Source organism: Ursus arctos, unplaced genomic scaffold (genome assembly GCF_023065955.2).
Source record: "Ursus arctos isolate Adak ecotype North America unplaced genomic scaffold, UrsArc2.0 scaffold_24, whole genome shotgun sequence".
Taxonomy (NCBI): Eukaryota; Metazoa; Chordata; class Mammalia; order Carnivora; family Ursidae; genus Ursus; species Ursus arctos.
The window spans coordinates 41839550-41851728 of record NW_026622919.1 but is presented as its reverse complement, the minus strand read 5'-3'; the positions used below and the strand labels follow the sequence as shown (position 1 = coordinate 41851728).

Below are 12179 nucleotides of genomic sequence, written 5' to 3'. Positions count from 1 at the left end.
TATCACCTCACACCTGTCAGAATGGCTAAAATCAACAACACAAGAAACAATAGGTGTTGGTGAGGATGTGGAGAAAGGGGAACCTTTGTGCAGTGTTGGTGGGAATGTAAACTGGTGCAGCCACTGAGGAAAACAGTATGGAGTTTCCTCAAAAAGTTAAAAATAGAACTACCTTATGATCCAGCAATCACACTACTGGTTATTCACCCAAAGAATATAAAAACACTAATTCAAAGGGATACATGTACCCCAATGTTTATTGCAGCATTATGTACAATAGCCAAACTATGGAAGCAGCTCAAGTGTCCATCAATAGATGAATGGATAAAGATGTGGTATACATACAATGGAATATTCTTCAGCCATAAATAGGAATGAAATCTTGCCATTTGCAATGACATGGATAGAGCTAGAGAGTATAATGCTAAGTGAAATAAGTCAGAGAAAGACAAATACCATACGATTTCACTTATATGTGGAATTTAAGAAACAAAACAAATGAGCAAAGGAAAAAAAGAGAGAGACAAACCAAGAAACAGACTCTTAACTATAGAGAGCAAACTGATGGTTACCAGAGGGAGGTAGGTGTGGGGGTGGGGGAGATTAGGGGATGAGGATTAAAAGTACATTTACCATGATGAAATAAAATAAAATAAAATAATAAAATAAACTTAAAAAATCATTCTATAATATAGAAATTAGGCACATTTTTCTTTTCTTTTCTTTCTTTCTTTCTTTCTTTCTTTCTTTCTTTCTTTCTTTCTTTTTTTTTTTAGTTTGGGGAGGGACAGAGGGAGAGGCAGAGAGAGAATCTTAAGCAGGCTCCAGCCCAGCGTGGAGCCTGAGGTCAGATTTGATCTCAGGACCCTGAGATCATGACTTGAGCCAAGATCAGGAGTCAGACACTTAACTGACTGAGCCACCCAGGCACCCCACACATTTTTTCTAATGTAATAAAATGTATCTTTTTAGATCCAAATAAAGTAGAGTTATGGTATTAATATATAGTTTTTAAAAACTGCTCATGATGAGGCAGTAATACAAGAATCATCCCTACTAAAGTCATAAACAAGACAAGGATGCCCATATCATCACTATTACTTAACATTCTATTGGAAGTAATAGCCAATGTAACTAGGTAAAAGGAAGATATTACAAGCATAAAAATTGAAAACAAAGAAAGAAAACTCCTATTATTTGCAGATAATAAGGTTTCCTTGCTAGAAAATCCAAATAATCAACTAAAATTTTTCTATAAACAGGGGTGCCATATGAGCTTGAATACATGAAAGCTATTAATTTCTGTATATTTTTGTAATCTGCTACCTTACTGAGTTCCATCATTAACAGAAAAATTTTATTTTTTATTTTGATTAAATGATTTATTTATTTATATTTATTTGAGAGAGAAAGAGAGAGAGCATGCATACAAATGAGGAGGGACAGAGGGAGAGGGAGAAAGAATCTGAAGCAGACTCCTCACTGAGTGTGGTGCCTAACATGGGACTTGATCCCACAACTTGATCATGACCTGAGCCAAAACCAAGAGTTGGATGCTTAACCAACTGAGCCACCTAGGCACCCCTGTTTATAGAAAAGAAGAAAGTCCCATTTACAATGGCAATAAAAACATAATAAAATAACTAGTAATACATCTAACAAGAGATGAAAGCTTAAATGAAAAAAAACTTTAAGACAACAATGACGGATACAAAATAAGAGGAGCAAATGGAAAGACATATGTTCTCAGATAGAAACACTTGTCATTAAAGATGTTGATTTTCCCTAAGTTAATAAACAGATTTCAATAAAAGTTCCTATAAAGTTTGTTTTGCTGTTCTCCTTTTTTCAAGTAGATGAATCAATCCTAAAGTTCATATTAAAAAGCAAAAACATAGGGCGCCTGAAGGGCTCAGTAGGTTAAGCATCTGCCTTCAGCTCAGGTCATGATCCTGGATCATGACCTCAGATTGAGCCCCATATCAGGCTCCCTGCTCAGAGGGGAGCCTGCTTTTCCCTCTCCCTCTGCCCCTCCCCCTATGCTCCTGCTCCCTCCCTCCCTCCCTGCCTCTCTCTCCCTCAAATAAATAAATAAAATCATTAAAAAAAAGCCACCAGAATAAAAGAGTAAATAACGAGGACCAGCACAATCAGAATTATTGAAATACAGATCTTCCTCGACTTATGATAGGGGTATGTCCCAATAAACCCATCGTAAATTGAAAATATCCTAAGTAGAAAATGCATTAAATGCACCTAATCTACCCAACGTCCTAGCTTAGGAGAGCCCACTTTAAGTGTGTTCAGAACACTTACATTAGCTTACAGTTGAGCAAAATCATCTAACAAATTCCTATTTTATAAAGTGTAGACTATCTCATGTAACTGATTGAATACTGTACTGAAAGTGAAAAACAGAATGGTTGTATGGGTACAGAATCCTTCTAAGTGTATGGGTTGTTTACCTTCGTGATTGTGTGGCTGGCTGGGAGCTGTGGCTCATTGCCATTGCCCAGCATCACAAGAGAGCATCATACTGCATATTGCTAGCCCAGGAAAAGCTCAAAATTCAAAATTCAAAGTATGATTTCTACTGAACACATACCACTTTTACACCAACATAAAGTCAGAGAATATCAGTAAGTGGAACCATTTTAAATCGGGGACTGACTGTATACTTAAAAGTCTCAGTGATTAAAGCAGTGCAGTGTGGTGCATGAACAGGGAGATAGTCAATGGGATAGGATAGAAAAATGCAGAAATACACTCCAAAATATATAGGAATTTAGTAATAAAGTTTCAAACAGTGGGGCAAAACAGACTATTCGACAATTGTTGTTGGGATCACTATGTAGCCATTTAGAAAAGGAAAAAGTTGGATTCCTATTTTACATCTTACACTAGGATAAATTCCAAATGGATCAATACTTACAATGGGAATTAAAATAATAAAAATTCCAGAAGAAAAACATGGGAGGATTCTTTCACTATCTTGAAAATAACAATGACTTGAAATCCAGGAGTCACAAAATGAAAGTAAGTAAATTCAATCACATAGAAATAAAATATCTTCTGCATAACAAGATATAAATAGCAAGTAAAAAACAGAAGAAAATATTTGTAACTCGGTCAGATGGTCTTATATAAAAGGAAGAAAATTTAGAATCTATATTTGCATTTGCTTCTGTATGTATATAGAAACTGAAAAAATCTACTGAAAATGAGGAACGGTCATTATTTTTGGCAGAGTTGGAGTACTGGGTAGATGGAGGATAAGAATGGGAGAGGAACTTTTCATTATGTAACTCCTTATACATTTTGACTTTTGAACCAAGTGAATGTATTGCTTATCCGAAAAGTTAAATTTTTGAAAAGTCCCTACTCTTATATAGCTTACTTTCCAGTACGGGGAGACAGATGACAAGCAAATAAATATATACTTTGGATCATAATGAGATAACTAAATTCATGAATTCAAGGAACTTGTGTAATATGCTTCATTAATCTTCATAGTGCCTTGTAAATAGTGAAGCACATACTGGCAGCTCAATAAATACTTTCTGAATAATTACAAAATTATTTAAGTCCTGTTTGTATGATTATGTTATTGTTCTATTTGCTTTCAATGTAAGGATCTAGACCATCAACTGAAAATATAAAAAAACTGTACCTGTTGCCAGTAGTGTTGGGAACATGTATCTTCAGGTCTTCTGTGACATCCCTCATCACCCTTTGATAACCAGACATTCCTGAGTCTTTGATATAATAAGGATTGTTTCTCATTAAGTATTCCCCCAAATGATTAATTGGATTAAACTTGGTTGTATTATCAACTTCTGCCCAAAGCTGTTTCTTTTCCACTTGCATTAACATTTTTTCCACCCCAGGAACTAAGGTAGGCAGAAGTTTGTCAAGCAAATACGCACGAGTGTTCAGTGTCATGTCTTCATCATTAAACCACTCTTTGGCCAAATTATCCCTAGGGAGTTTTTTTTCAGTCTTTTTTTCTAGTTCTTTCTTCAGATTATCCTTATCTATTATTTTCTGCTGCATTGCCTGGGCTCTTGCTTCCAATCTTTCGAAAAAATTTTTCTTCCATGGCTGTTCTAGATTTGAATTCAGTGCAGTTGGATCTAAATTGAAAATCACTTTTGCAGGTTTTCTCACCACCAAATTCTTTGAGACTCTAGCGTTGGAGTCCTTCATTGAACAAATTGAGGTTTTTATCTGGCCTTCCAGATGTATTTCTGAGGAGGAAAAAAAGTGAAATATAAGAATATCAGAAGTAGATTTTTAATCTGTGTTACTTTAGAACTATTTAAAAGAAGTTTTTTTTACATCCATTTACATGGTGTATTCAAACATAGCTGAAAGTAACAGAAAATCAGATAACAGTGACTTTCACCATAAGGACATTAATTGTTGACTTAATCAGAAGTCATTCCGCAGCTCACTGTTTTTCACTAAGTACCTAACCTGTTTCTATTGTTCTTTATTCGTTTTTTATGCTTGTACCTGAGGATTACAAGGTAGCTATTGCATCTCCCAGCATCACTTCTTTATAGGAAAAGAATTGAGAACAAACAGATTTTCTCTTCTTGTGGTTCTACTTTATTATATAAGAAGAGAATATCCCAGACTCCCCGCTCCAAGACTTCCCTTTACATTTCACTGGCCTTATTAAGTTGCATGTCTACCCCTAGACCAATAACTGGTAAAGGAAAAGGGGATTATTATGAATAGTTTTGACTAATCATAATTTATTCCTTCATGCCAAGGTTTAGAACAAGTTCCTGATATCAAGTGATTTCTATCTGCTACAAAATTTAGGCTTAGTTGGCAGGCAAAAAGGTGAAGAAATGTCTGCTGAGTGGGCAGCGAAGAGACTCTACCACACATGTATTTCTTCCCACTCTTATATTTCCAGCCTCTTTCAGGTTTTCATTTTAAAAATGCAATATTGAGATATTAGCCCAAGATAGTGGAGTGAGAACAGGCACTTATATCCCCTACCTGTCAAAATCTCTAAAAATGACAAAAAAGGGGGTGTGTGTGTGTGTGTGTGTGTGTGTGTTAATATAAACATAAGAAAACTGGCAGTCATGAAAGGAGTCTTCAGTAGTCAGAAATTTTGAAGGTCTCTGAAAAATGTAAGGAAGGTAGAATTAGATTGAAGAAACTATAGGACTAAAAAAAATACAGATCACTGTGAAATTTGAGAATAACTTTGAGGCACCCCAAGTTTAAAGGATGTACATGTGGGTAGCAGGGGAATGATTGATCATTTGGGACATTTGAGCTAATCATTAGGCATCAGAGATGCTCACCCCTGCACTGAGACAAGGGGGTTTGTGCTAAAGAGGCAGAATAATGCCGCTACACAAAGAGAAAATGAATTGCTGACAGACTTCACTTGTCTGCACACCTTATGCCTCCTCCATAATCACTGGCAGCAATGTACAGAAAACAGAAACTCCATCTACAGAAAAGCAAACAGGGATTCCCAAATACAAATGTAAGTACACATAAAAGAATCACTAAATATTTAAAGAAAACTACCTCCATGACTAAATCCAACAAATACAATAATTAATACACCCAAGGAAATACCATTAATAAATGCAAGGAGTCTCTAAAAGAATTCTAATTAATATCCTCAGAGCAGAGAAATCAGAAGAAATAAAAAGAATGTTATTTAAAAATACAATTAAGAGAGCATGGGTATCTAGTGCTCAGATCTTGATTTCTAGTATCATTCTCCAATTTTTAAGAATCAGGACTCATTTTTGGAGAAATGACTGATTCTAGGACTGGAGAAGGAAATACTAAAGGAGCCTAGAGCATCTTGTAGTGCCACAAAGTAAAGAAGTGCTCAGAAACAAACAGACAAACAGTACAGTGATTGGGGTAAAGACACACAGCAGCCCACTGAAAGAGCTCTTAACAGCCAATGGTGGAACAATTCGAGTGATGTAATAAAATAATATTGGATTCTAAACCAAGTATAAAATAAATATCCATAAGTCTATACTGATATAAGCAAATAAATGGGGGGAGGACAGATAAATATCCTGTGCAGAAATATTCCAAATAATTTAGGTACCTCCAGGAGGTAGAGCGTCACTCTTCTTTTTTTTTTTTTTAAGATTTATTTATTTTTTTATAGAGAGAGAGAGAGAAAGGGGAGGAGGGGTGAGGGAGAGAGAGAATCTGGAGCAGACTCTTGGTTGAGCATGGAACCCAACATGGGACTTCATCCCACAACCCTGAGATCATGACTTGAGCCAAAACCAAGAGTCAGGTGCTTAACCAACTGAGCCACCCAGGTGCCCCAACTCTCTTCCTCTTAATTATAGGCTGTGCATAGTAACTTCTTCCAAAAAGTACAATATGAAAAAGGGGGGAGATAATAACTTTTCAGTGGACAAACCTTACAAAAACTATCTCAGCCAGATGATCAAGATTAATTACCATCAACAATGGAAAGTCATATTGATAGCATATATAATACGCTAGATAGGATATGACAAGAACAGGACTTAATCTCTGTGGTCTTCCTTCCCAAAATCCATAACACCATCTAATCATAATTTAAAAATCAGACAAACCCCAATTAGGGACATTCTACAAAAATACCTGATAGCACTCCTTAACATTGTCAAGGTCATCAAAAACAAGGAAATCTTAGAAACTGTCAGAGCAAAGAAAACTCTAAACAGACATGGCAATTAAATATAATATGGTGTCCTGGAACAGTAAGAGTACACTAGATAAAAGCTAAGGAAATCTAGGGTGCCTGGGTGGCTCAGCTGATTAAGTGACTGACTCATGGTTTCGGCTGGGGTCATGAGATGGAGTCTCATGTTGGGCTCCACTCTCAGTGTGGACTCTGCTTGAGATTCTCTCTCCCTCTCCCTATCCCCACCCTCTGCCCCTCCCACCACTCGTGAGCTCTCTCGTTCTTTCAAATAAGTTAATTAATTAAATAAAAACACACTAAAGAAATCAGGATAAAATATGAACTTTATGCCCATATAGCTCATTAGTTGTGACAAATGTACCACATTGATACAAGGTATTAATAATAGATATTACTGGTTGTGGGATAAACAGGAACTCTCTATATTATTTTCATAATGTTTTTGTAAATCTAAAAGTATTCTAAAAGTAAAAGTTTATTTTAAAAAAGAAACTCAATAAACAAAAAAAGAGAGAAATCACTTGGAAATGAAAAAGAATTATTGCTGTCAACAAAACCATCAATACATTGCCTTGAAGATCAGAAAATACTGAACCCTAACCAGCAAGCTGGAAGATCAGGCCAAAGCAGATAAAAAGGGCAAAGGGAATAAGAGAATGGAGGATAGATCCAGAACTTTTAATATTCATCTTATGCAAATGTTAAATGGAGTGAACCAAGAGCGTAGAGATAAGGAAATATTCAAAGAGATAATGCAAGAAGATCTCTTAGTATTGAAGAAAGATACAAATCCTGAGCTTTAAAAGGCTTACCAAAGGCAGTTTCTGTTTGGGATGATGAAAAACTTCTGGAACTAGATGGTGATGGTTGCACTAACATTGTGAATTTACTTAATGACACTGAATTGTACACTTCAACATAATTTAAATGGTAAACTGTATATTATGTGCATTTTATCACAATTTTTTAAAAAAGCACCAAATAACTAATCCAAGATACATGATTAAAATACAAAAATAGTTCTTTAAGGAAGACGAGGTCAGACCTATAGCAGAGCTCTGGACACCCAGCCCCGGCTCCTGACTTACTGCTGTTCACTTTCTTGGAGGAACAAGTTCATCAGGAAGCTTGCCTTGGTCATGGCTTTTAAGCACACCGGTAAGACACCCATGGAACCAGAAGTGGTGATTCACCAAATTAGAATTACTCCAACCAACCACAACGTAAAATCTTTGGAGAAATTATGTGCTGACTTACTTGATCAGAGGCAAAAAAGTAAAGAATCTCAAAGTGAAAAGACCAGTTTGGATGCCTACCAAGACTCTGAGAATCACTATAAGAAAAATTCCTTGTGGTGAAGTTCTAAGACTTAGGGATCATTTTCAGATAAAGATCCACAAGTGACTCATTGATTTGCACAGTCCTTCTGAGATTGTTAAGCAGATTACTTTCATCAGTATTGAGCCAAAAATTGAGGTTGAAGTCACCATTGCAGATGCTTAAATCAACCTTTTAAATAAATTATCAGTTGTTAAAAAAACTATATATAGAGAGATACCCTAGTTATTAGCAATAACTGATTAAAAATATAATTTTTCAAAGTTTCTTTCTGTAATAGTGACAAAACTGGAAAATATCTAGAGATAAACCAAACAAAAATGTGTTAAGACCAATATGAAAAAAACCATAAAACTTTTGGTACTGGCATGATGATAGACATATGTAAATGTAATAGAATTGAAAGTCCAGAACTGAACCCATATGTCCATGACCAACTAGTTTTTGACATAGGTACCAAGATCATTCAATGGGGAAAAAATTGTCTCTTCAGCAAATGGTGCTATAAAAACTGTATATCCACATGGGAAAAAATGAAGTTGGACCTCTACCTCACATCATATACAAAAATTAACTATCCCTAACAGACATATAAAGAACACTCTACCCAACAATAACAGAATTCAAATTCTTCTCAAATGCACATGGGACATCTTTCAGATAGGCCACAAAATAAATCTCAATAAATTTTAAAACATAGATATCACATAAAGTATCTTCTTTGACCAAAACAGGATGAAGTTAGAAATCAACAACAAAAGAAAAACTGGAAAATTCACAAATCTGTGGTACTTTAAACACACATTCTTAAATACCGATGAATTAAGGAAGAAATCACAAGGGAAAGAGAAAATTCTTAGAGATGAATGAAAATGAAAATACAACATGCCAAAACTTATGGGATACAGTGAAAGCAGTGCTCAGAGGGAAACTTACAGCCATGACTACATTAAAAAAAAGAAGACCTCAAATCAATAACCTAACTTTTTAACATCTTTTTTAAAAAAATTTATTTATTTATTTATTTATTTGAGAGAGAGAGTGTGCGTGAAGGCACACACGCACCTGCTCGAGTTGGGGGAGGGGCAGAGGAGAGAATCCCCAAGCAGACTCCCGGCTGAGCTTGGAGCCCAACTCAGGTCTTGATCTCACAACCCATGAGATCATGACCTTAGCCGAACCCAAGAGTCAGATGCTCCACCGACTGGGTCACCCAAGCCCCGCAAACCTAACTTTATATCTTAATGGACTGAACAAAGAAGAGTAAAATAAACTCAGAACTGAAGCAGAAGGAAGGGAGCAGAAGGAAGGAAATGATAAAGAGTAGAGTGGAAATAAAAAAAAATAGAGCATAGAAAAATAGTAGAGAAAATCAATAAAGTCAAAAGTTAGTTTTTTTTTTTTTAAAGATTTTATTTATTTATTCGACAGAGATAGAGACAGCCGGCGAGAGAGGGAACACAAGCAGGGGGAGCGGGAGAGGAAGAAGCAGGCTCATAGCGGAGGAGCCTGATGTGGGGCTCGATCCCATAACGCTGGAATCACGCCCTGAGCCGAAGGCAGACGCTTAACCACTGTGCCACCCAGGCGCCCCAAAAGTTAGTTTTTTAAAAAGGTCAACTAATCAACAAACCTTTAGCTAGACTGGCAAAGAAAAAGAAAAGATACGAATAACTAAAATAAGAAATGAAAGTGGGAACATTGCCATCAGTCTCACAGAGATAAAAAGAATAACCTAGAGTAAGTGGACGAATTCCTTGAAACACAAAAGTTATCTAAACTGACTCATAAAGAAATAGAAAATCTCAACAGACCTATAACAAATAAAGAGATTGAATCAGTAATCAAAATCCTCCCAGCAAAGTAAAGTCCTGGACTGGATGGCTTCAACATTTAAAGAATTAAAATCAGGGGCCCTTAGCTGGCTCAGTCAATGGAGTGTGCGATTCTTGGTCTCTGGGTTGTGAGTTTGAGCACCACGTTGGGTGTAGAGATTACTTAAAAAAAATAAATAAATAAAATCTTTTTAAAAAATAAAATAAACATAAAATAAAATAAAATCAATCCTTATGAGGCTCTTCCCAAAGAATCGAAGGAGACGGAATGGTTTCTAACTTATTCTATGAGGCCAATATTATTCTGATACCAAGAGCAGGTAAAGACACCACAAGAAATGAAAATTGCAGACCAATATTCCTTTTGAATACAGATGCCAAAATCCTCAACAAGATATTAGCAAATCAAATCCAAGAGCACAGTAAGAGGATTATTCACCATGATCAAGTGAGATTTATCCCAGAAATGCAATTGTGATCCAACATAAGACAATCAATCAGGGTAATTCATCACATTAATCCAGTGAAGGAAAAAAAAACACATAATCACCTCAATTGATGTAGAAAAGGTATTTGACAGACTCCAACACCATTTCATGATTTAAACAAATAAACAAACAAAAAACCTCCTCAGAAAACTAGAAACAGAGGAGAAATTCCTCAGAATGATAAATGGTATTTATTTAAAAACCCATAGTTATACTCAGTGGTGAAAGACTGAAAACTTTCCCCTTAAGATCAGAAAAAAGACAAAGATACACACTTTCACAGCTGCTATTCAATATTGTACTAGAAGTTCTAGCCAGAGATATTAGAAAAGAAAAAGAAAAGGCATCCAAATCAGAAAAAAAACCCTATGTTTATAAGTGACATATCCTGTATATAGAATATCTTGAATAACTCACAAGAAAGCTACTAGAGCTAATAAATGAATTCAGCAAGGTTGCAGGATACAACACCAACACACAAAGTCAGTTGTGTTTCTGTACAACAGCAATGAACAACCCAAAAAGTAAATTAGGAAAGCAATCCCATTTTCAATAGCACCTAAAAGAATTACTTAGGAATAAATCTAACCAAGGAGATGAACGACTTAAATGCTGAAAACTATGAACTATGCTGAAAAAAATTAAAGAAGACATAAATAAATGAAAAGAACCCTATGTCCATGACAAGAAGACTTAACATTATAAAGATGTAGTTACTACTCAAAGGGATCTGTAGATTCAAAGCAATTTTATCAAAATCCCAACAGTCTCTTTCACAGAAATGGATAAACTGATCCTTGCTTTCATAAGGAATTGCAAAGGACTCTGAATAGCTAAAACAATCTTGAAAAAGAATAAACTTGGAAGAGTCACATTACCCAATTTTGAAACTTAATACAAAGCTAAAGCTAAAGTAATTAAAACAGTATGGTAGAGGCATAAGGACAGGCATAGACCAACTGAATAGAATAGACAGCCCAGAAATAAATCTACATATATATATATATATATACACACATATATATATGTATATGAAGTATATGTATGTATGTATGTATGTAAGTATATATGTTAATATGTATATATACATCTTTTTTTCAATAGGGTACCAAATCTATTCAGTGGGAAAAGACCATTTTTTTAAAAAGATTTTATTTATTTATTTATTTGACAGAGAGAGAGACAGCCAGCGAGAGAGGGAACACAAGCAGGGGGAGTGGGAGAGGAAGAAACAGGCTTCCCGCGAAGGAGCCTGATACGGGGCTCGATCCCAGAACCCCGGGATCACGCCCTGAGCCAAAGGTAGACGCTTAACGACTGAGCCACCCAGGCGCCCCAAAAGACCATTTTTTTAAACAAATGATGCTAGGACAACAGCATATCCCATGCAAATGAGTTGGAAAGCTGGACCTTTATACCATATGCAAAAATGAACAAAAATGTAATGAAAGATTTAAATTAAAGAGCTAAAACTATAAAACTCTCAGGTGAAAATTTGGGGAAAATCCCTATGACATTGAATTTGGCAATGACTTCATGGAGATGACATCAAAAGCACAGGAAACAAAAGAAAAAATAAACTGAACTTCATCAAAATTAGGAACTTTTGCACATCAGGATAGAACAAGAAAGTGAAAAGACAATCTACTGAATGAGAGAAAATATTTGCAAGTCATATACCTGATAGGGAATTAGTGTTCCTTATCAGAACATAACGAACATTTAACACCCATAATAACAAAAACAAACAACCCAATTCAAAAATAGACAAAGGACTTTAAGAGACATTTCTTCAAAGAAGATATACAAATGGCCAAT

At 35.5% G+C, this 12179-nt stretch overlaps 1 protein-coding gene and 1 pseudogene across 1 annotated transcript in view; one reads left to right on the top strand and one right to left on the bottom strand.

The window, feature by feature from the left end:
• Positions 1 to 12179, bottom strand: part of EFCAB5 (EF-hand calcium binding domain 5) — a 186755-nt gene that overhangs the window by 128667 nt on the left and 45909 nt on the right. The window contains exon 5 of the mRNA XM_044390696.2: positions 3671 to 4247. Coding sequence (XP_044246631.1) covers positions 3671 to 4247 — 577 coding nt within the window. The remainder of the gene's footprint in view (positions 1 to 3670; positions 4248 to 12179) is intronic.
• LOC113269081 (40S ribosomal protein S20-like) lies at positions 7840 to 8204 on the top strand (annotated as a pseudogene).